The following is a 25,436-nucleotide window of genomic DNA, read 5'->3' as shown; positions in this document are numbered from 1 at the left end:
CCTCATTCCTAGTCTCACAAACAGCTCCAGTCCCCGGTATAGAGTGACTCAGAGGCCCAGAATTACCTTCTTCTTCCAGGCATCTCCAGAGTCCTGGAGCTGGTTGAAACGGTCAGCCAGGGACTTCTGCACCAGATCCTTGGGCTTCTTCAGCTTGGCCTTCCACTCCTCCTCACCACTGCTCAATTCAGCCAGCCTGGGAGAAGGAGAGGAGGGCAGTCAATGTAGGCCTTACTAGCAAAGAATATGACATGTAATGTATAGGCTATTTTTCAAACAGAGTAACATACAAAGTGTGAAGGACTACATCTGAATCGTAAGAATATATCTTATTTATACAATATCATACAATATGCATCTTACAGTATGTTTATACAAAAGACACTGTAGAGGTAGAAATGCTCTCAATGTCCATGTATGAAGTGCGCAGACCTGTATCAGTCATTTGTTTTATGATAGGTAGGTGATGTCTACAAAATGAACACGTATATATGTGTGTGTGCAAGCGTCTAAATTTCCCCTACTGTACCTCTCTTTCAGGGATGACCCCACACTGCTGTCCAGACTGCTATCCACATCCTGATCCTCTCCATCTTCCGTGTCCAACGACGACATCTTCTCCATCTCTTCCTCCCCCAGGCTCTCGTCTGGAGAGGGGGTCCGGCTCTGGAGGTCCTCCGCTGAACTACTGCTAGCACCACGCCCACTGCCCCTCTGCATCTGGGGGGTACTGAAACGCCCTCCGTCAGGGCTATCGTCCACTATCGTCTCATCTTCCTGAAATAACAACAATAATTATTGATTGGGCTGATTGCTCGTTAAACCATCAATATAGGCTAAAATCACCTGCACAGCTGATCTCAATTGCAACCATCATCCGCCACCACATTGCAGCTCCACAAAGCGGATGTCGGGGTTATCTTTTAGTCCTGATTGCAACCAACATTTTTCAAGACGATTTGGCCCTCTGGTGGGTATTATCATCGGAACAATTTGATCTAGCAATTTTAACTGACTAAGGGCGATTTGTCTATTATACAATCATTCAACTGAAATAAAGTATTTCACATATTCCAGATGCTCATAGTGGGAAACTAGTGTGGATACTATATTACATAGGGCCAATTTCCCAGGCACAGATTGAGCCCAGTCCTAGACTAAAACACATGTTCAAGGGAGATTATATAGAGATGTATATAAATTCAGATCCTCAAACTATTTTACATTCTAAGAAGTGAGAAAACACACCTCATCCTCCTCTTCCTCCACCTCTTCTGTTTTCTCCTCATCTTCCTCGTCGCTCTCGGGGTGGCTCAGGGTAACGCTGGTTTGTCGGACCACCCCGGTGGTGGGGGTGCTTTCAGGGGTTCCTCCCTCACTGTAGTCCGACTCGACACTAGTGGAACGACTCTTTTTGAGGATGCCCTTGATGCCGCTGCGGGTGCCCGAGTCTTGGCACTGCAGCAAGACAGGCTGGGAGGGTATAGGGGACTTGTCCTCTTCGTCCTTGCTTCTGGGGTATGGTGTTTGGTCGGAGAGGGGTAGGGGGGAACTGGAGGATGAGAGCTGGATGGGGGGGAGGGAGGAACAAGGGAATTATCGAATTATGAATCAGAAAACTTAACTGAAATTACATCATCTAGAGTGTACAATGGTAAGCTGAAGAAATGAGAAACGCTTTTTTAATTTTTTTTACAAAGTGGGATTCAAATGGATTTTACTGTAAAAACAGTCGTCAAGGATCTATACAAAATACAATGTCAAAGCGAAAGAAAAATGTTAACTTCATTTTTTATTTAAAATAAAATATATCTTCATTAGATAATTACTCAACCACCTGAGTCAATACATGTTAGAATCACCTTTGACAGAGATTACAGCTGTCAGTCTTTCTGGGTAAGTCTCTTAGAGCTTTGAACACCTGGATTGTACAATATTTGCCCATTATTCTTTAAAAAAATTCCTCAAGTTCTGTCAAGTTGGTTGTTGCCATAGTTTGGACTTAAATCGTCTTGAAAATCTGTAACTAGGCCACTCAGGAACATTCAATGTCGTCTTCGTAAGCAACTCCAGTGTATGTTTGGCCTTGTGTTTTAGGCTATTGTCCTGCTGAAAGGTGAATTTATCTTCCAATGTCTGTTGAAAAGTAGACAACCAGGTTTTCCTCTAGGATTTTGCCTGTTCTTAGCTCTATTCCGTTTCCTTTTATCCTAATATTCTTCCTACCCACTGGGCACAGATGTCAATTCAATGTCTATTCCACGTTGGTTCAACTTAATTTTGTTGAAATGACAGAAATAACGTAGACTCAACCAGTTTGTGCCCAGTGGGTAATCCGTACCGAGGACAAACAAACCCATAACATGATGCATGCAATATGAGGAGTGGTACTCAGTGAAGTGTTGGATTTGCCCCAAATGTCACGCTTTGTATTCTGGACAAAAAATGTGTTTATTTCTTTTGCAGTATTACTTTTGTGCCTTATTGCAAACAGGATGCATGTTTTAGAATATTAGTATTGTGTTCAGGCTTCCATCTTTTCACTTTGTCATTTAAGTTAGTATTGTGAAGTACTACAATGTTGTTGATCCATCCTCAGTTCTCCTATCACAGCCGTTAAACTCTAACGTTTTAAAATCACTATTGCCCTCATGGTAAAATCCCTGAGCGGTTTCCTTCCTTTGTGGCAACTGAGTTAGGAAGTACGCCTGTATCTTTGTAGTGACTGGGTGTATTGATACACCATCCAAAAGGGACATCCAATGGCAGTTTTTTTGTTACCCATCTACTAATAGGTGCCCTTATTTGCTCTCGGCACTTCTTTGAATATGTGCTTGAAATTCACGGCTCGACTGAGGCACCTCACAGATAATTCTGTGTGTTTAGTAGAGAGATGGGGTAGGACATTCAAAAATATGTTAAACACTATTATTGCACACAGAGTGAGTCCATGCAACTTCTGTGATTTGTTAAGAAAATGTTTACCCCTGAACTTATTTAGGATTGCAATAACAAAGGGGTAGAATACTTATTGTCACAAGACATTACAGCGTTAAATGTTTTATTAATTTGTGATACATTATCCTAAAAACATCATTCCAATTTGACTTTATGGGGTATCTTGATTTAATCCATTTTAGAATAAGGCAGTAATTAAACAAATTGTGGAAAAAGTCAAGGGGTCTGAATACTTTCCAAAGGCATCAAGGATCTCTCTGTACTTTGCTCCGTTTATCTTTGCCTCGATCCTGACTAGTTTCTCAGTCCCTGCCACTGAAAAACATCCCCACAGCATGATGGTGCCAGGCTTCCTCCAGACTTGACGCTTGTCATTCAGGCCAAAGAGTTAAATCTTGGTTTCATCAGACTAGAGAATCTTGTTTCTCATGGTCTGAGAGTCCTTTAAGTGCCTTTTGGCAAACTCCAAGCGGGCTGTCATGTGCCTTTTTACTGAGGAGTGGCTTCCGGCTGTCCTCTCTACCATAAAGGCCTGATTGGTGGAGTGCTGCATAGATGTTTGTCCTTCTGGTAGGTTCTCCCATCTCCACAGAGGAAATCCAGAGCTCTGTCAGTGACCATCAGGTTCTTGGTCACCTCCCTGACCAAGGCCCTTCTCCCCCGATTACTCAGTTTGGCTGGGAGGCCAGCTCTAGGAAGAGTCTTGGTAGTTCCAAACTTCTTCCATTTAAGAATGATGGATGCCACTGTGTTCTTGGGGACCTTCAATGCTGCAGACATTTTTTGGTACGGTTCCCCAGATCTGTGTCTCGAAGCTCTACGGACAATTCCTTCGACCTCATGGCTTGGTTTTTGCTCTGACATGCAGAGTCAACTGTGGGACCTCATATAGACAGGTGTGTGCCTTTCCAAATCATGTCCAATCAATTGATTTTACCACGTGGACTCCAATCAAGTTGTAGAAACATCTCAAGGATGATCAATGGAAACAGGATGCACCTGAAGCACAATTTCGTGTCTCACAGCAAGGGGTCTGAATATTTATGTAAATAAGGTATCTGTTTTTTGTATTTTTATAAATTTGCAAAAATTTACAAAAACTTTTTTCTCTTTGTCAGTATTGGGTATTGTGTGTAGATTTGTGAGGATGTAAAAAAAGTAAGACATTTTAGAATAAGGCTGAAATGTAACAAAATGTGGAAAAAGTCAAGGGGTCTGAATACTTTCCGAAGGCATCGTACATATATATACTGCTCAAAAAAATAAAGGGAACACTTAAACAACACATCCTAGATCTGAATGAAAGAAATAATCTTATTAAATACTTTTTTCTTTACATAGTTGAATGTGCTGACAACAAAATCACACACAAATAATCAATGGAAATCCAATTTATCAACCCATGGAGGTCTGGATTTGGAGTCACACTCAAAATTAAAGTGGAAAACCACACTACAGGCTGATCCAACTTTGATGTAATGTCCTTAAAACAAGTCAAAATGAGGCTCAGTAGTGTGTGTGGCCTCCACGTGCCTGTATGACCTCCCTACAACGCCTGGGCATGCTCCTGATGAGGTGGTGGATGGTCTGCTGGGGGATCTCCTCCCAGACCTGGACTAAAGCATCCGCCAACTCCTGGACAGTCTGTGGTGCAACGTGGCGTTGGTGGATGGAGCGAGACATGATGTCCCAGATGTGCTCAATTGGATTCAGGTCTGGGAAACAGGCGGGCCAGTCCATAGCATCAATGCCTTCCTCTTGCAGGAACTGCTGACACACTCCAGCCACATGAGGTCTAGCATTGTCTTGCATTAGGAGGAACCCAGGGCCAACCGCACCAGCATATGGTCTCACAAGGGGTCTGAGGATCTCATCTCGGTACCTAATGGCAGTCAGGCTACCTCTGGCGAGCACATGGAGGGCTGTGCGGCCACCCAAAGAAATGCCACCCAGCACCATGACTGACCCACCGCCAAACCGGTCATGCTGGAGGATGTTGCAGGCAGCAGAACGTTCTCCACCGCGTCTCCAGACTCTGTCACGTATGTCACATGTGCTCAGTGTGAACCTGCTTTCATCTGTGAAGAGCACAGGGCGCCAGTGGCGAATTTGCCAATCTTGGTGTTCTCTGGCAAATGCCAAACGTCCTGCACGGTGTTGGGCTGTAAGCACAACCCCCACCTGTGGACGTCGGGCCCTCATACCACCCTCATGGAGTCTGTTTCTGACCGTTTGAGCAGACACATGCACATTTGTGGCCTGCTGGAGGTCATTTTGCAGGGCTCTGGCAGTGCTTCTCCTGCTCCTCCTTGCACAAAGGCGGAGGTAGCGGTCCTGCTGCTGGGTTGTTGCCCTCCTACGGCCTCCTCCACATCTCCTGATGTACTGGCCTGTCTCCTGGTAGCGCTTCCATGCTCTGGACACTACGCTGACAGACACAGCAAACCTTCTTGCCACAGCTCGCATTGATGTGCCATCCTGGATGAGCTGTACTACCTGAGCCACTTGTGTGGGTTGTAGACTCCGTCTCATGCTACCACTACAGGGAAAGCACCGCCAGCATTCAAAAGTGACCAAAACATCAGCCAGGAAGCATAGGAACTGAGAAGTGGTCTGTGGTCCCCACCTGCAGAACCACTTTTATTGGGGGTGTCTTGTTAATTGCCTATAATTTCCACCTGTTGTCTATTCCATTTGCACAACAGCATGTGAAATGTATTGTCAATCAGTGTTGCTTCCTAAGTGGACAGTTTGATTTCACAGAAGTGTGATTGACTTGGAGTTACATTGTGTTGTTTAAGTGTTCCCTTTATTTTTTTGAGCAGTGTATATTTATATACACAAAATTAAGTATGGATTTCACATGGCTGGCCAGGGGTCACAGTGGGGAGCCAGGCCCAGCCAATGAGAATGAGTTTTTCCCCACAAAGGGGCATTATTAGACAGAAATACTAATTTAGTATTGCTTTCTTTAGTACTATAGCTACTATTCTTTAATATGAATCACTTAGCTTTGGCAACACTGACCTTGTCCTTTATGCCAATTAAAACATTATGAATTCGACAGAGAGAGAGAGAGAGAGAGAGAGAGAGAGAGAGAGAGAGAGAGGAATGGGACGAGGAAAAGGAAGTGAAGAAAGGAGGAGGTGGAGAGAAATAAGGAGAGAGGGAATAGAGGAGAGGAGTCGAAGGTAGTAATGCACAAAAAAGGGAAAGAATTACAACAATGATAAAGGTTAACTACAGTGTGACGTTTTTCAACACTTCTTCAAAAGCAGACTCCATTGCTAATAAACCTACCCTGGCCTGTAGCTACCATTCACAAGACCTGTATTTTTTAGCATGAACACGCTCAATCCATCTTTGTAACACACAACTCAACCCTGAAATACACACAAACCAATTCTCACGCATACCCCACAGACTGATCAAGAACACGTGGCTCAGTTGGTAGAGCATGGTGTTTGCAACGCCAGCATGGTGTGTGCAACGCCAGCATGGTGTGTGCAACGCCAGGGTTGTGGGTTCGATTCCCACGGGGGGCCAGTACAAAAATAAAAAAGTATGAAATGTATGCATTCACTACTGTAAGTCGCTCTGGATAAGAGCGTCTGCTAAATGACAAAAAATGTAAAAAATTAAAAAAACATTTTACCACACATCCTCATGCAGACACCCATACACTGCTCTTATAGTAGAACACACTATCACTCACATTTTTAAACAGACTCACCATCTTAACCTCAAACTCAGTGACCGGTTGTGTGTGGGAGCGCTCCCCCTTCGACCTGCGCTTGTCTGTAGCCTCCTGCATCTCTGAGCCTTTAGACTCTTCCTCCTTGGGAGGGCTGCAGAAAAAGACAGAGAGCGAGAGACAAAGGAAGAGAGCGAGTGAGATAGAGAAATAAATATGGAGAGAAAGTGTAGGGAGAGAGACAATGATGGACAGAGAAAATACAATTGAGGATGGCATTGATAGAGGTTGGCTACCAGGACTTTTATTACTGGCACCAACTATCTCCTTTATTATGACACCTTAGCTGTCTGGCTGTCATTTGTGTTTATCATGGGCACTAAATGTACCTTGCCTTCTGATTTGATAGTGGCACTGGCCTCATTCAGGGCTTCTGATAAGAGAATCTATGTAAAATAGAATCAGTGAGTGTGTGCGTGTGCATGCGTGTTAACAATTCCAACGTGTATTCATTAAAATATGTATTCAATTCAATGAAAAACCTGTTAAAAAAATAACTCCTAGCTCCATAAATGTGGGTAGAACACTTTAGTGTTCTGTCTATACAGTGCATTTGAAGAGTATTCAGACCTCTTGACTTTTTCAACATTTTGTTACGTTACAGCCTTATTCTAAAATGGATTAAAAAATTAATTAAAAAATGTAATCTACACACCAAATGACAAAGCAAGAGTTTTTTTAAAGAAATATCTTACTTACATAAGTATTCAGACAATTTGCTAAGAGACACAAAATTGAGCTCAGGTGCATCCTGTTTCCATTGATCATCCTTGAGATGTTTCTACAACTTGATTGGAGTCCACCTGTGGTAAATTCAATTGATTGGACATGATTTGAAAAGGCACACACACCTGTCTATATAAGGTCCCACAGTTGACAGTGCATGTCAGAGAAAAAACCAAGCCATGAGGTCGAAGGAATTGTCCGTAGAGCTCCAAGACTGGATTGTGTCGAGGCACAGATCTGGGGAAGGGTACCAAAAAATGACTGCAGCATTGAAGGTCCCCAAGAACACAGTGGCCTTTATCATTCTTAAATGGAAGTTTGGAACAACCAAGACTCTTCCTAGAGCTGGCCGCTAGGCCAAACTAAGCAATCGGGGGAGAAGGGCCTTGGTCAGGGAGGTGAACAAGAACCCGATAGTTACTCTGACAGAGCTCCAGAGTTCCTCTGTGGAGATTGTAAAACTTTCCAGAAGGTAGAGTGGCCAGACGGCAGCCACTCCTCAGTATGAGACACGACAGCCGGCTTGGAGTTTGCCAAAAGGCACCTAAAGACTCTCAGACCATGAGAAACAAGATTCTCTGGTCTGATGAAACCAATATTGAACTCTTTGGCCTGAAAGACAAGCGTCACGTCTGGAGGAAACCTGGCACCATCCCTACGATGAAGCATGGTGTAGGCAGCATCATGCTGTGGGGATGTTTTTTTAGAGGCAGGGACTGGGAGACTAGTCAGGATCGAGGGAAAGATGATCAAACATCTGATCTGCAGAGAAGAATGGGAGAAACCCCCCAAATACAGGTGTGCCAAGTTTGATGCGTCATACCCAAGAAGACTCAAGGCTGAAGTCTCTGCCAAAGGTGCTTCAACAAAGTACAGAGTAAAGGGTCTGAATACTTATGTAAATGTCATAATTGGTTTTTTAATAAATTGTCAAAAATGTATAAAAACCTTTTTTTGCTTTGTCATTATGGGGTATTGTGTATAGATTAATGAGGAAACAAACAATTTAATAAATTTTATAATAAAGCTGTAACGTAAGAAAATGTGGAAAAAGTCAAGGGGTCTGAATACTTTACGAATGCACTGTAACCTGAAAGTATATGAAACAAGGTTATGGTGTGGAATTTATAAAGGAATGAATATTGACACATTCCTGACAGTTATAATATTAGTGGCTGGTCTCAGAACGAAACTGAAGACAAATCAGTAGAACTGGTCAAATTCCAAAAGGGTAAAGGGGAAGGTACGCGTTGACGTCACACACACACACTGGACATGACCCAGTGGTACACCCGCAGCCAGATAACACTGCAGCTGATTATACAGACACCATGCATGCACCAAGGTTATTATAGTGTGTTTTTACATTCGTTTTTATTTCTATTAGTTGTAAGATTTGTATTTGAAATTCAGATTATTTTCAGATCCACTTTACACATGTTTTATTTGAAGTTTTATATTTTATTATTTAGTTTCAGTTTCAGTGTTAAGGACTGAAAGTAGCTTATGCGTGGGAGGCTAGGAACAATTTATGTGTTGTATAGTTTTTTTGGGACGTCACTTCTTGCCAGCGAGAGGCAGTAATGAAAAAGCTTTCTCGGGCAACAACATCTGGGTCCTGCATGGAGACAGAACAAAGCCAGTTTGGTCCCAGGCACAATTGAATAAAAAAATAAAAAAATGCTACTGCCTACTTATTGCCCATACAGGTCACAATACACATCCATTTGGGTAAACACCTGGGACCCATGTGGGTAAGTGTGATAACCCACATGGCCCTCAGGTTTAAGCCCACTTTGTAGGTCCCTGTTGGGTTTCCCTAATGGGGCCCATGGAACAGCTCTTCATTTCCATGTGGGACCCATATGGAAATGTTGGCTGCAACACGGGACCAACAGTTTACATGTTATTTATATTTTTGATCAGTCTGTGTGTGTGTGTGTGTGTGTGTGTGTGTGTATGTACAGTTGAAGTCGGAAGTTTACATACACTTAGGTCATTGAAACTCGTTTTTCAACCACTCCACAAATGTCTTGTTAAACTATAGTTTTGGCAAGTCGGTTAGGGCATCTACTTTGTGCATGACACAAGTAATTTTTCCAACAATGGTTTACAGATCATTTCACTTATAATTCACTGTATCAAAATTCCAGTGGGTCAGAAGTTAACATACACTAAGTTGACTGTGCCTTTAAACAGCTTGGAAAATTCCAGAAAATGACATCATGGCTTTAGAAGCTTCTGATTGACTTAAATGATGTCAATTAGCCTATTGGAGGTGTACCTGTGGATGTATTTCAAGGCCTACCTTCAAACTCAGTACCTCTCTGCTTGACATCATGGGAAAATCAAAAGAATTAAGCCAAGACCTCAGATAAAAAAAATTGTAGACCTCCACAAGTCTGGTTAATCCTTGGGAGAAATTTCCAAACGCCTGAAGGTACCACGTTCATCTGTACAAACAATAGTATGCAAAAATAAACACCATGTGACCACACAGCCGTCCTACCGCTCAGGAAGGAGACACGTTCTGTCTCGTAGAGATGAACGTACTGTGGTGTGAAAAGTGCAAATCAATCCCAGAACAACAGCAAGGGACCTTGTGAAGGTGCTGGAGGAAACAGGTACAAAAGTATCTATATCCACAGTAAAACGAGTCCTATATCGACATAACCTGAAAGGGCGCTCAGCAAGGAAGAAGCCACTGCTCCAAAACCGCCATAAAAATGCCAGACTACGGTTTGTAACTGCACATGGGGACAAAGATTGTACTTTTTGGAGAAATGTCCTCTGGTCTGATGAAACAAAAATAGGACTGTTCGGCCCGTAATGACCATCGTTATGTTTGGAGGAAATAGAGGGAGTCTTGCAAGCCGAAGAACACCATCCCAACCGTGAAGCACGGGGGTGGCAGCATCATGTTGTGGGGGTGCTTTGCTGCAGGAGAGACTGGTGCACTTCACAAAATAGATGGCCTCATGAGGTAGGAAAATTACGCGTATATATTGAAGCAACATCTCAAGAGATCAGTCAGGAAGTTAAAGCTTGGTTGCAAATGGGTCTTCCAAATGAACAATGACCCCAAGCATACTTCCAAAGTTGTGGCATAATGGCTTAAGGACAACAAAGTCAAGGTATTGGAGTGGCCATCACAAAGGCCTGACCTCAATCCTATAGAAAATCTGTAGGCAGAACTGAAAAAGCATGTGCGAGCAAGGAGGCCTATAAACCTGACTCAGTTACACCAGGAAGAATGGGCCAAAATTCACCCAACTTCTGGTGGGAAGCTTGTAGAAGGCTACCCGAAACATTTGACCCAAGCTAAACAATTTAAAGGCAATGTTACCAAATAATAATTGATTGTAACTTCTGACCCACTGGGAATGTGATGAAAGAAATAAAAGCTGAAATAAATCATTCTCTACTATTATTCTGACATTTCACATTCATAAAATAAAAAGTGGTGATCCTAACTGACCTAAGACAGGGAATGTTTACTTGGATTAAATGTCAGGAATTGTGAAAAACTGAGTTTAAATGCATTTGGCTAAGGTGTATGTAAACTTCCGACTTCAACTGTACGTATGCATGTATATATGTACACGACACACACACACACACACACCTCTATCTATGGTTCTGAACTATTCTCAAAGACGAACACACACCACCACTACACTAGTCTGTATGTATTTTCCTGTATGTGGTGCAGGCAGTGGCGGTTCTAGACCATTTCAACAGGGGGGGCCAAGCTGGGGCCAGTTGTACTGTTAGAGGGGCCAGTTACATTAGATGTTATTGTTGTCATATCGTTTTCTTCACTGCATTGCAGGCATTAGCAGGCAAAAGACCATGTTCATAATCATTCAACAATTTATTTGCATTTTCTGTCTAATAACAGATGTAAAAAAAAAGAAGAAAAAAAAAGAACGATAACAAATTTTTGCTATGTAAAACTTATTTCATACTCCACATTTAGGGGGGCCACAAGGGGGTCCAAAATTGTTGTCACAGGGGCACTCTCTCCTCCCGCCAGAACCGCTAGTGGGTGCAGGGCCTACAGCCTCAGAGCTCAATTCAATATATTATAAAAGATAACCAACTCCCGCATTAACAAACGCAATATAATTAGTCATTAGCGAACTTTATCCAGAGCGACTTACAGTAGTGATGATTAATAAATAATTGTGGCCATCGAACCAAACTTAAAATGCTCACCAACTGAGCTACAGGGAAGGCCATACATAAAGTACTTGAGTATGAGCGCACACACACACACACACACACACAGTGTTTGCATATATATATATATATATATAATATATATATATATATTTTATGTACCATTATCTGCATCTATATATCCGTTAGGGACCATTATCTGCTACCACTACAATAGTCTGTGAAACTGGCCTGATGAATGCTGAGTTGCACTGATCAAAAAGCCCAAATTGTTTGCAAGTTTGTTATAAAAAAGGGACCGGTTGCACCAGTTGGGTGTAAAAAAACGTGGTCTTAAATGCAAGGTTGGGCGAAGCTACGTCAGAATGTACACCTGTTGCACCAACCAAAAATAAGACTAGTCCGTAGATAATCCGCATTCATGAATGCGGATTTGATGCTTCATAATGATGGTTGCTATGCTGTTACCATCTTTACGTCAGTTCTAAACTTTTCGAGGTATGTCCCATCACTTCGCAAAGCCCACCACTATGCATGCACGTTTTCTTAACCACAACTGGATGGATCAATCAATAATTATTGTGGGAATGAATATCACTGAATGACGAAAATATTGGAATAAAAGGACACTAATGCCATTTGAAGGCATTTGTCATATTGTTGCTTACTGAAACTCCCAAAGTCATCCAACCATTTGAAATACTTTAAAGCAACAGCCGTGTGGGATAAAACTATCATTTCAGCACCGTTATGATTGGGACAGCATTATCACGATGCTTTGAGACAAGTGTGGGGACTCTGATTTTTGTTTTCACGGAATCTCCGTTTGGATATTTGGTAACAATTAGGCTGGGAAAGTGTTAGCCAAATTGAGTTGAGTGTTAATGATGGTAATAATCTTTAGTCTAGTTTGCTCGTCTAACAGTGTTATCAGAACATTTTGAAAGCCTGTTATGTAACCTACGATAGCCTAGTATAACAGGCGGATTATTTTGCTTTTCACTCGCGTAGTAACCTAGGCTATATCCCGACTACATCCGCAAAGGCAAATAAGTGGTGGCAGCTCATCTAGTAGTTTGCTAATATCTAATTAGACACATTTAGCATGCAATTATGTAGCATAAATCAAGTGTATTATTTTGCTAAAAGCCCACGGAAGTTGTGAAATATGAACACAAGACTCACATCCTTTTGAAAATATAGATTGCTGTTCTTTTCTGTGCATATCATAAAATAACATAAATTGAGACTAACACCCTACGCCTGCTCCCTACTAGGCGAAGGATCTGCCCCAGGTGTAGCTCAGAGAAGGGCTTACACACAGGTAGAACTTTTAGGTCCGGTTTAGGGCACATTTTATGTCGGACGTAGAGTTTACTAACCACTTACAACCAACTGGTGCAACCGGCACCAGGTGCACTAGCCTGGCCGCTATGACAAACACACAGACAGACCATGGTAGCCGTGCTGATGGGAAGCAGGCTGGTAATGGTATGGTAATGAGAGCATGGCTGTACTTGGTGCAGTATCCACTTGGGATGAGTGTGATGTGGGTTGATGTTGAACTTTGCTGGGAGGAGTGAGGAGTTGAAGTGACCGGTTCAAGTACCTGACACCCACAAAAGAAATACACACAGGAAAACGCACACGACACACACACACCCACACCACCACCGTGTGATACAACTTATCTGACAGGCTGACTATACTGTGTGTTTATCTGTGCTGACTCACTAGACCAGCAGACTAGTGACATGTTGCTCCCACGCACCAGGAAACACTTAAATAATAACTGTGTGTGTGTGTGCTCATGTTTATGTTTTGAGTCAACAATCCAATGTATAATCATTCAAATTTGGAGACAATCCCATGACCTTATAAATATAATACAATATCTCCTCGACGCCGCCTACCTGCCTGCCGCCACCATCTCCTTGCTTGTGATTGGCTGGGTGCGCGCTCGGCTGTCGTTGTTGGCATGGTGACCACTCTCCTCTGTTGTCAGGGGAGACGACTCCTCAGTCTTCTCCAGCCCCTGGTGGAAAAGGGCCTTATGAGTATTTCCCACATTAGACAGCGTCCCCGGGGGTTTCAGGGTGAGGTTTCCCATAGATAAAGGTCTAGGATCAGCTTCCCCTCCCCTAATTCGAACCTCAGCCATCAGTAAGGGAAAATGCGAATCTGACCCAAATCAGTGTCTAGGGGCAGCTTCACCCTACTCCATCCCTGGGGAGGCGACATTGTGGTTTTACTGTCCCCAAAGTTCCTCTGTCCAGTGTCTGTGTTCTTTTGCCCATCTTAATCTTTTATTGGTCAGTCTGAGATATGGCTTTTTTCACAACTCTGCCACACACAGGGGCTCCATTCACAAACTCGATGAGGAAGAGGAGAAAGAGATGGAGGAGGAGGGAGGAGAGTTGTGTGTCTCCCGAGAGTGGTCTGTTTCTCAGCCGGCCAGTGCTGGACTGGTGCCCTAAATATAAATAAACAAAGAGAACACCCAGGGAAATGGACAACAAGTGAGTCCAGACCTACAGCAGAGCAGATGTCGATGAGAACCATACGGTCTAAGGCCTACAATATATACACGTGTCTATCTATTTGGTGCCTGGGTTGTATTAATTAGGCACCAAAGAAATAAAAACAAATGGACTGGAACAGAGAGGGACAACTCAAAATTGTGCAATAAGAAATGCTCATTCTCCATTGAAAAATGTTACCATGGGCCCTTGTGAATATGACCCTGAATACATCTCTTTATCTATGGTTCTGAACTATTCTCAAAGACGAACACACACCACCACTAGACTAGTCTGTTTTCCTGTATGTGGTGCAGGGCCTACAGCCTCAGAGCTCAATTCAATATATTATAAAAGATAACCAACTCCCGCATAAACAAACACATTCATGGAGTACCTGAGTATGAGCACCGACACACACAAAGTGGGTGCATCTCTTTCTTAAAAACACTCATTTGCTACCATCTGGGTCCACTTGGCCAACCCCTGGCACTCTCCTAAGGCCAATTTTAGAACCACAACTGCACCGCTTCCTTCTTTTAGGCCGACTACACAATCCCCTCATGGAAGCCCAATAGCCTGGGAAAAGTCAGTTACTCTGTTACTGTGCTTTTCTGTAATTTGGTTTAAAAATGTGTGCACGTGCACATAAAAAAGGGGCAGTACCGGGATATATATTTTTTTATATACACTACCATTCAAAAGTTTGGGGTCACGTAGAAATTTCCTTGAATCTTGAAAGTGTATCATTTTAAAGGGCTAACTGATCATTAGAAAACCCCTTTGCAATTATGTTGGCACAGCTTAAAACTGTTTCTAAGTGACCCCAAACTTTTGAACGGAAGTGTATATATGGCCTTAAGTATGCCTGAGTACACTGGCTTTCTTTTCCTTTCCAAATCTTGGCTCGGTTTGTACTCCAATCTCCAAGGGAGTGGAGGAGCCAAGTCTGAGTGCAGGTGCGGGTCAGTCCGTATACTCTACGGGACAACTCAATTATAGAGGATATTTTGCAGTAATCAGCTGTGGGGGATATGGGACTAGGCCAGATGTATGGAGCAAGAAAGAGGAATTGAGATTGAGATTTGAGGATTGTTGGAATGGGGCCTAGGTAACACACACACGCAACACAACTGCAGAATACTCATACTTGTGTACTGTAGCCATATTCATAATTGCAGATGACAAACACCCATACAAGTATGCGCAAATTCATGGCTGTACACAGAGGCATATGTGCACATAAACACACCCCTACATACACAGGTACACACACACGCACAGAGTATACCTTAATCAAAGACATGTTGGCAGCCATGTTCATCTTGGCTTCGTCATCAGTCTTCCTGTCAGTTACTGTCAAAAAACACACATTAGCACACATGTGTATGTGATTTGATTTAAACCTTGGTCAAAAAAATAAAATAAATAAAAATCACACATAACCACAAATCCACAGGTTCACATCAGAATGTTATTCTTTCATTATTGTGGAGGATATGAGCGACCTATCAGTCACCTCAGGTCTTGGATTAGGTCTTTGTGTGTGTGTTTTGTTTCTAAAACAGCTATTGCTGTAATGCTGTTTACAGGGTTGGCTTGTTGGTGTGAGGCCCACTTGCACACACGCAAACTCGCACACAGAAGGACAACTCATTCTCGCTTTCATGTGCGCACACATGCAGTCACACACACACACACACACACACAGAGCGAGAGAGAGACAAACACACTTACTTCCTCCCACCCACTAATCCTACCATAGCTGGCCTGAACACTCTGTACTCTGTCTGGGAGGGAAAAGTACTGTACATTCACCACCTGCTCTGTAAAGTGATAAGGGTCTTTCCCAGGAGCGAAAACGGCAGAAAAGGGCCTGGGAATTCTGAGGATATCCCATCAGTTTCAGTTTTACAAGTTTTACAGACAAGTGCCTCTGAGATGGCAGTCATCGCCATACTTATGGAAATTCGCCCGATGTTGCAAGAATGTTCCCAGAACACACTTTATATGTTCTTCAAAAGGTTCCCAGAATATTTCATTAGGTTGTGGGAACAGTCTGGTCAGAACATTGCTGGACAAAACAAAATATATGTTCCTAAAACACAAAAACTGTCCAGAGAAACCCTGTTTTTGCTTGGTCATTATGGGGTACTATGTGTAGATGGATTAAATTGATGAGGGGAAAAAAACTATTTTAAAATGAGACTAACATAACAAAATGTGTTAAAAGTCAAGGGGTCTGAACACTTTCCAGAATGCACGGTACATCCTGTCATATCCGACAATGTTCCCACAGCCTAAAGAAATGTTTTAGGAACTTGTAAAGAATATACATTGCATTTTGAAAATATTCAGATCCCTTGACTTTTTCCACATTTTGTTAGTTAGGTTACAGCCTTATTCTAAAATGTATTAAATTGTTGTTGTTTTTCAATTTACACAGAATACCCCATAATGACAAAGCAAACACATTTTTGGCAATGTATTAAAAATGTTATGACATTTACATAAGTATTCAGACCCTTTACTCAGTACTTTGTTGAAGCACCTTTGGCAGCGATTACAGCCTCAAGTCTTCTTGGGTATGACGCTACAAACTTGGCACACCTGTATTTGGAGAGTTTCTCCCATTCTTCTCTGCAGATCCTCTCAAGCTCTGTCAGGTTGGATGGGGAGCATCGCTGCAAAGCTATTTTCAGGTCTCTCCAGAGAAGTTAGATTGGGGTCAAGTCCGGGCTCTGGCTGGGCCATTCAAGGACATTCAGAGACTTGTCCTGAAGCCTCTACTGCCTTGTCTTGGCTGTTTGCTTAGGGTTGTTGTCCTGGTGGAAGGTGAAACTTCATCCCAGTCTGAGGTCCTGAGTGCTCTGGAACAGATTTTCATCAAGGATCTCTGTACTTTGCTCCATTCATCTTTCTCTCTATCCTGACTAGTCTCCCAGTCCCTGCCGTTGAAAAACATCCCGACCGCATGATGCTGCCACCACAGGCTTTAACATAGAGATGGTGGCAGGTTTCCTCCAGACGTGACGCTTGGCATTCAGGCCAAAAAGTTCAATCTTGGTTTCATCAGACCAGAGAATCTTGTTTCTCATGGTCTGAGAGTCCTTTACGTACCTTTTGGCAAACTCCAAATGGGCTGTCATGTGCCTTTTACTGAGCAGTGGCCTCCGTCTGGCCCCTCTACCATAAATGCCTGATTGGTGGAGTGCTGCAGAGATGGTTGTCCTTCTAGAAAATTCTCCCATCTCCACAGAGGAACTCTGGAGCCATGTCAGAGTGACCGTCATGTTCTTGGTCACCTCCCTGACCAAGGCCCTTCTCCCCCGAATGCTCATTTTGGCTGGGTGGCCAGCTCTAGGAAGAGCGTTGGTGGTTCCAAATTTCTTTCATTTAAGAATTATGAAGAAACAGCTCAAAGATAAATCAATGGAAACAGGAAGCACCTGAGCTCAATTTTGAGTCTCATAGCAAAGGGTCTGAATTCTTATTTACATAAGGCATCAGTCTTTTTTTAAATTTTATTCTAAAAACCTGTTTCCGATTTGTCATTATGGGGTATTGTGTGTAGATTGTCAAAGGCCTGAATACTTTTTAAATGCACTGTAACAATTTATTTGTAATAGTTTTGGGGGTTTTAAATATTGACCTTTTTTTTCTCGGGTAACTTCGGAACTACTCAGAATGCACTATATCGAGCGTCATTAAGAGAACCTACTCTGCTACAGAGTTCGTATGCTAGCTCAACAGCTAGCACAAGCTGGCTAACTTTAGTCACTAGCCATGCTAGCATGTAATTACATTCCAGGCCGAGTGTTGTTGGTGGTGAGCTACAATCCACCAATCACGAGGAAATGTGATGTAAACAAGCTATCGTATTACCAATCAGCGAGTATTCCCCACACGTGAGGCATCCTGCATGTTCAACAGGCAGGCTCTTTGTGCCTTCTTGCCTCAGGCTCACGAAAGGAGAAAATCCTCCCTGCCTGCTTTAATTGTTTAGTTCCTCATTTTCATCCTATTTGTTTTGTCAACTTTGCTTCTCTGGTAGCTCTGAATTAGGCTACCAGAGATTTTTTTTAATTACTTTTTCAATGTTGGCTTAGTGTTAGATGACTGACATCGGAGTCTGGACTGTGCTGTTTTGTGATCATTTCCACCTTCCTGAAGCTTTCCTCCGATCGCCGACTTGTTGACTGTTTCCCTAGTCTACTGTGCACTCTGCCGCTTCTGGAGTATTGCTCCCGGAATCCATCTACTTTGGATTTCCCTCGCTATATAGCTATTGGATTATCCGCCTCACTGACTCTCCCTGAGCCCGGTGAAATGGCCTATCCCTCTGAAGGGCCTCGCTCCCTGGCTCTCGCTTAGCAACTCAGCCACTCTTGCCATAGGTTGGGCCACAAGCATCAATGTGTAAGTATCTGCTCTCTCTTTGCTTTTCATCTGCTGGTGTTGTTTAAATTGTGTTCTGTGGGTTCCTGCCTGTGCTAGTTGGTCTCGGGTTGTTAAACGTGTTGAGCTCTGGCTTGCTACTTATGCTGACCTTGGTAGTTAGCTAGCTGGCTAGCTTCGATAACTGCATATAATACTATTTAATAACTGGTTAGATGGCATTTTGGATTACTTTAATGTGGCTCAATTCAATATTAAAGCTGTAAATTAGCTAGCTACTGTAGGTGTTGATAGCACTGTATGAGTCAGCCAGTGGCTAATGTAGTAGACATCGGAATTCTGATCGGTTCTGATCAGCTTTATTAAATAATTCAATAACTTTGAATTGGGACTTTTGATGCGTATACAAATGTAAATCCATATGTTACATGTGGTTACGTTTTTGCTGCCTTCACTTTAATTGAAGCCATAAGGTCAGAACACAGCAGATACAAATGCGGTAATTAGAAATAACGTGATTAATTACTATTTTAAAAGCTTTTATTGTTTTAGTTGTAGCATAACAGTTTAAACTGGGGAAATCAATTTCCCCTATGCTGGATGGTAGTGACATCACCCAACACGCCCTTCCATTTCAGGGTTATAAATCGTGCCAATTAGCAGCACACGGCCACCATGCTGCAGACAAGGAACCAGAAAAAAGCTGCAAAAACTAAAATGGTAAAACATAGAAATATAAATCTAAGAGAGTGCACTCAACTTAGAATTCATATATGCAACAATTAAAAAAATGTGTCTGATTTTTTTAAATGAAAACCATGCATTGGTCATGAAACGTTTGGTGCAAATGAATGTTAAAGTGCAAAGGATAGGAATATTAATCCAAAATCCACCCGGAGTCGGCTGTTCAAAACTACTTCTGACACAAGTCAGCAAAGACCCATTACACACACACACACGAGCCAAGGAAGTTGAGCTTCACTCTAGTTATGCTCAGTGGGGGTTTTGCGTTTTGACTTCAAGCCAGAAACCATTTTGACAGAGTCAGAGAGTAGGAGTGCTGATCTAGGATACATTTTGCCTTGATCATAATGAATAAGATATACAGACATGGGGAATCTGATCCCAGATCATCACTCCTACTCTAAGATATTGTTTGACTCAAGTCCAGCCCTCATCACTTCATCCTAGACCTTTCGCAGAGATCAAAATAAACACAAAAGCTTGGAAAAGCCTTGGCAAAATGTCCACCTCTGAAGATTAGCAATTGTTCCATAAGTGTTTCCCATTCATCTTGAAACAGCTTGTATCCCTCAGGGAAAGACAGGGAGAAAATTGGAAAGCGGGGATGGCTGGAGGGGCCAATGGATCCAGCAGCGCTGATGTGAATATTACCCAGCATCTCTTGGGACGCTCCAGAATTGAGTGCTGTGGTTGGAATTTACACATTAATTCAAAACTTCACCCGTTTCTCTTATTTTCAAGGGGTTAGACCGCTTTTAAGGAAGTGAAATGTACAGTACCAGTCAACAGTTTGGAGACACCTACTAATTCAAGTGTTTCTTTATTTTTACTATTTTCTACATTGTAAAATAATAGTGAAGACATCAAAACTATGAAATAACACATATGGAATCATGTAATAACCCCAAAAAATGTTAAGTGTTTAACAAATATCTGATTTGAGATTTTCAAAGTAGCCACCCTTTGCCTTGATGACAGCTTTGCACACTCTTGGCATTCTCTCAACCAGCTTCATGAGGTAGTCACCTGGAATGCATTTCAATTAACAGGTATGCCTTGTTAAAAGTACATTTAATTGTTTTCCTTCTTAACGCGTTTGAGACAATCAGTTGTGTTGTGACAAGGTAGGGGGATATACAGAAGATAGCCGTATTTGGTCCATATTATGGCAAGAACAGCTCAAATAAGAATAGAGAAATGACAGTCCATCATTACTTTCAGACATGAAGGTCAGTCAATCCGGAAAAGTTTCTTCAAGTGCAGTCGCAAAAAACCATCAAACGCTATGATGAAACTGGCTCTCATGAGGACAGCCACAGGAAAGGAAGCTCTACCTCTAATGAACTTATCCTCTGCAGCAGAGTTACCAGCCTCAGAAATTGCAGCCCAAATAAATGCTTCACAGAGTTCAAGTAACAGACGCATCAACAACTGTTCAGAGGAGACTGCATGAATCAGGCCTTCATGGTCGAATTGCTGCAAAGAAACCACTACTAAAAGGACATCAATAAGAAGAAGATACTTGCTTGGGCCAAGATACACGGGCAATGGACATTAGACCGGTGGAAATCTGTCCTTTGGTCTGGTGAGTCCAAATTTGAGATTTTTGGTTCCAGAGGCAGTGTCTTTGTGAGACACAGAGTAGGTGAACGGATGATATCCGCATGTGTGGTTCCCACAGTGAAGCATGGAGGAGGAGATGGGATGGTGCTTTGCTGGTGACACTGTCGTGATTTATTAAGAATTCATGGCACACTTAACCAGCATTGCTACCACAGCATTCTGTAGCGACACGCCATCCCATCTGGTTTATGCTTAGTGGGACTATCATTTGTTTTTCAACAGGACAATGACCCAAAACACACCTCCAGGCTGTGTAAGGGCTATTTGACCAAGGAGTGTGATGGAGTGCTGCATCAGATGGCCTGGCAGCCAACAAGCAGGCAACGTGCTCAGCATATGTGGGAACTCCTTCAAGACTGTTTTGAAAAGCATTCCAGCTGAAGCTGCTTGAGAGAATGCCAAGTGTGCAAAAATGTCATCAAGGCAAAGGGTGGCTACTTTGAAGAATCGAAAATATATTGTTTAACACTTTTTTGGTTACTACATGATTCCATGTGTGTTATTTCGATTTCTTCACTATTATTCTACAATGTAGAAAATAGTAAAAATAAAGAAAAACCCTTGAATGAGTAGGTGTGTCCAAACTTTGGACTGGTACTGTATGTGCTGAGCCAGCATTCTTCGTAGTTCGACCAGCCTTTTCCATTTGAGAGAGCTAAACTCTGCAACACTTGCCAGTGGAACAGTTTCACGGATGGGGAACTCCATACTATCTATGACGGGACACCGAATCTGACCCCCCCACTCCCCTTCCTCCAATAGAAAACTCCAAAAGCAAAACAGAGGCTTTGCCAACTCTCCATATACACACTAATTGATGAGCCCACAGAGTTTACCTTTCCCAGTCTCCTCTCTCCTTCTGACCCTTTTTGTATCGTCAGTTCGATTCCTCTGCCTCCTTCCTTGTTTTCTTCTGCTTCTTCCTCGGTCTCTTTTGTTTTTGTTTCTCTGCTTTGTATCGCCAATGTTTAAATGCAGTGGGCTGTTGCGAGTCAGGAAGCGAAGAAGTGATCCATGGTCTAACTCCACAATTTTCCCTCTCTCAAGCTCTCCGTTTTGGAACAAGCACTGGGATTGGTCTGGATTCGGGAATAGCTGCTGCAACATTAAAGAGCGTTTTGCCACTTCCCCTTCAGGTCCTGAACATCTCTCTGTCTCACACGCAGTCATGCACGCACACTTGTTTTATACACAGTAGCACTTAAGTCACCCACAATCTCCCTCTGTTTCTCATTCACACACAAAGACACAGAATACTCTCTCCCTCTTACACACTCACTCCCTCTCACACACACACGGACGCAAGCACAAGCAACGCACACATGGCCTCACCCTGTGCCACCACCGCTGCATTTGATGCTGAACATGAACCCCTGAGGTGGGATGGCCAGCTTTCAAACATTGCCTGAACTGAAAAGGCTGTGGGCCGAAGAATCCCTTTTCATTCTGCTCCGAAGCGCGACATTAGCCCTATCAATGCCCTCTTATCCCGACAGCTATAGTACCTGTGTATCTGTTTAATGTACAGTACACTCTGTAGCCTCTTTCCTTCAACATTGAAATGCATAGAGTACAAAGGAGGTGGAAAGAAAAAAAAATACTTTCTTCCTTGTACAATGGTGCCTTTGAGGCCTGTAAAAGCAGAGTTCTTACCTTTTGGCTCCTCGGCGTCCCCAGCTTCCAAAAGGCTGTTAAAAGAGAGAAAGAGAGAGAAAGAGCGAGAGAAGACAAATGAGGTCACACACTGAGATATGTGGCATGGGGACAAACGATGACATGGTTTCACCTGCTAACACACAGGCACGCCAGGGTTTCCATCAGCCGGCTTTTGCCCCCCCCCAATGACCGGGAGGAAAAAAAATCCCATTGCAAAATAATGCTTTATATTTATTGATGGAAATACCAGTCGATGGAAATACATTTGACCGTCATGCTTATCGGTCTATAGATTAATTAGCATAATTTTGTGGAATTAAAATAGGCCTGTGTGTATTTTAGGTAGTCATCATATATCTTATTTATCCAACACAACTATCACACTCACACAAGCATACAGAGCCTATTTTGAGCAGGATGTCTACTAGTAGTTCCTCAGCTGGTTGCTGCGAAAGTAAAACGTGCTTTTATAAGCCCATTTATTGTGCAACAACAATTCTAAATGCAATGACATACTAAAAACATATTTGGTTAACGATTAAAAGATACTATTTTTATTTCTCAACTTGTAATTGAAGTAATTGCCTCCCACTCACCATTCAAATGGAGGCAACAAGCTGTCAACGCATCACCCACCACTTTACAATGTGAGCTGGAAGCAGTATGCATTTTCAAAACACACTTGTTTGAAACCTGAATGTTTAATTTCATATTATGAGGTATGTCTTCCCTTGCGTCAAAGTAGCCTACACGCAAAATCCGACCACGGAAACTTGGAGGCAATTATTTTATAAAAACTTCATAGGCGGCGCATGAGTTTCAAGTTCGGGGAAGCATAGAATTAATCCTACCATTCTGCGTGCCAGTTATGATTTTCATATGGGCATTTTTGTGGAATAGTTTCATATCAATAATGTTTTTGTTTCTCAATCTAGAAGTTAAAATTCAACTAATGTGAGATATGTGGACCATTCTTGATACACATGGGAAACTGTTGAGCGTGAAAAACTCCGTTATTGATTATTGACACAAACCAGTGCACCTGGCACCTACTACCATAGCCCTTTCCAATGCACTTAAATCTCGTCTTGCCCATTCACCCTCTGGATGGCACACACACAATCCATGTCTCAAGGCTTAAACATCCTCCTTTAACCTGTCTCCTCCCCTTCATGATTGAAGTGACATCAGTAAGGGATCACGGCTTTCACCTGGATTCACACAGTAAGTCTATGTCATGGAAAGAGCAGGTGTCCTTAATGTTTTGTACACTCAGTGTATGTAAATGGTGAATAAAACAAATGAATGTGCAAGAATTGGCGGGAGAGAGCTGAGCCTATATCCTTGCCACACACCCCTCCCCTTCTTGTCACAACATTCTAAATTATACCCAAGACACATTATCTTCACACATATTTAAGATGCTTTTCACTGACAGCCACAACTCAATAATCAGCTAGGCCTATGAGCTTGTGATCTGAAACAATACACAACTATTTATTTTTAAAGAAGATAAATGATCCTCGATTCCTCTGTGGCTAAGTCATGCATTCTGGTGAAGTATTTTGAATGAATTTACTCATTTCTGTACAGACGGGAGTAATTATGGCACCCAAAAAATGAAATGTACTTCCCTATTGGACCCGTCGCTTTGCCATTTCTCTCCTGTTCATTTGGCTTTCATATCAACTTTCTTGTCCAGACACCAAAGGCACAACCCTTGTCATAATAGCAACCCATCCTAGTTGTTTCATCTTTAGATTCCCCTTCTTTCTAGGTTTCTAAAAGAGATGTTCATATCTGTCACATATGGAACCGCATGTGCACTGTTTAGAACGGTGTTTTCCCGCTAATTGCATTTTGGCAAATGTTTGAAAATGACGTTTTATTGGCTGCTTCATTAAATAAGTTGCATGTTCTGTTAAGATGAATTTCCATAATCTAAATGTAATTTCAGTCATTCTGAGCACCGCGGGTGGACGCTGGGGCTGTCCCAGGCTAAAAAAAAAAATCTTGGTTGACCAAAAGTTGGCAGAGATCTAGATGACTAGAGAGAAACTTTTTTAAATTTTAACCTGACCCAACTAGTCTCCTCCTGGTGGCTTTCGCAGATTCTGCCATTACTCTCCTGAAGTTTCCGGTAATAGGCTAAAGGACAGCTTTTTTCCATCTACGTAACATTGCAAAAATCAGAAATTTTCTGTCCAAAAATGACGCAGAAAAATTAATCCATGCTTTTGTTACTTCTAGGCTGGACTACTGCAATGCTCTACTTTCCGGCTACCCGGATAAAGCACTAAATAAACTTCAGTTAGTGCTAAATACGGCTGCTAGAATCCTGACTAGAACCAAAAAATTTGATCATATTACTCCAGTGCTAGCCTCCCTGGCTTCCTGTTAAGGCAAGGGCTGATTTCAAGGTTTTACTGCTAACCTACAAAGCATTACATGGGCTTGCTCCTACCTATCTTTCCGATTTGGTCCTGCTGTACATACCTACACGTACGCTACGGTCACAAGACGCAGGCCTCCTAATTGTCCCTAGAATTTCTAAGCAAACGGCTGGAGGTAGGGCTTTCTCCTATAGAGCTCCATTTTTATGGAATGGTCTGCCTACCAATGTGAGAGACGCAGACTCAGTCTCAACCTTTAAGTCTTTACTGAAGACTTATCTCTTCAGTAGGTCCTATGATTAAGTATAGTCTGGCCCAGGAGTGTGAAGGTGAACGGAAAGGCTGGAGCAACGAACCGCCCTTGCTGTCTCTGCCTTGCCGGTTCCCCTCTTTCCACTGGGATTCTCTGCCTCTAACCCTTTTACAGGGGCTGAGTCACTGGCCTACTGGTGTTCTTCCATGCCGTCCATGGGAGGGGTGCAT

At 42.5% G+C, this 25,436-nt stretch overlaps 1 protein-coding gene across 5 annotated transcripts in view; it reads right to left on the bottom strand.

The window, feature by feature from the left end:
• Positions 1-25,436, bottom strand: part of svild (supervillin d) — a 116,011-nt gene that overhangs the window by 47,532 nt on the left and 43,043 nt on the right. For 4 of the 5 annotated variants that reach the window (XM_014158664.2, XM_014158667.2, XM_045702581.1 and 1 more), the window contains 7 exons: positions 22,558-22,592; positions 15,431-15,495; positions 13,534-13,655; positions 6,674-6,806; positions 1,249-1,566; positions 530-777; positions 67-196 (listed from right to left, as the gene is read on the bottom strand). In XM_014158664.2, the coding sequence (XP_014014139.1) occupies positions 67-196; positions 530-777; positions 1,249-1,566; positions 6,674-6,806; positions 13,534-13,655; positions 15,431-15,495; positions 22,558-22,592 (1,051 nt within the window). The remainder of the gene's footprint in view (positions 1-66; positions 197-529; positions 778-1,248; positions 1,567-6,673; positions 6,807-13,533; positions 13,656-15,430; positions 15,496-22,557; positions 22,593-25,436) is intronic. The other variant, XM_014158666.2, reaches the window with a different exon arrangement.

This window comes from Salmo salar, chromosome ssa19 (genome assembly GCF_905237065.1).
Source record: "Salmo salar chromosome ssa19, Ssal_v3.1, whole genome shotgun sequence".
Taxonomy (NCBI): Eukaryota; Metazoa; Chordata; class Actinopteri; order Salmoniformes; family Salmonidae; genus Salmo; species Salmo salar.
This window is presented reverse-complemented; position numbering and strand designations above follow the sequence as displayed.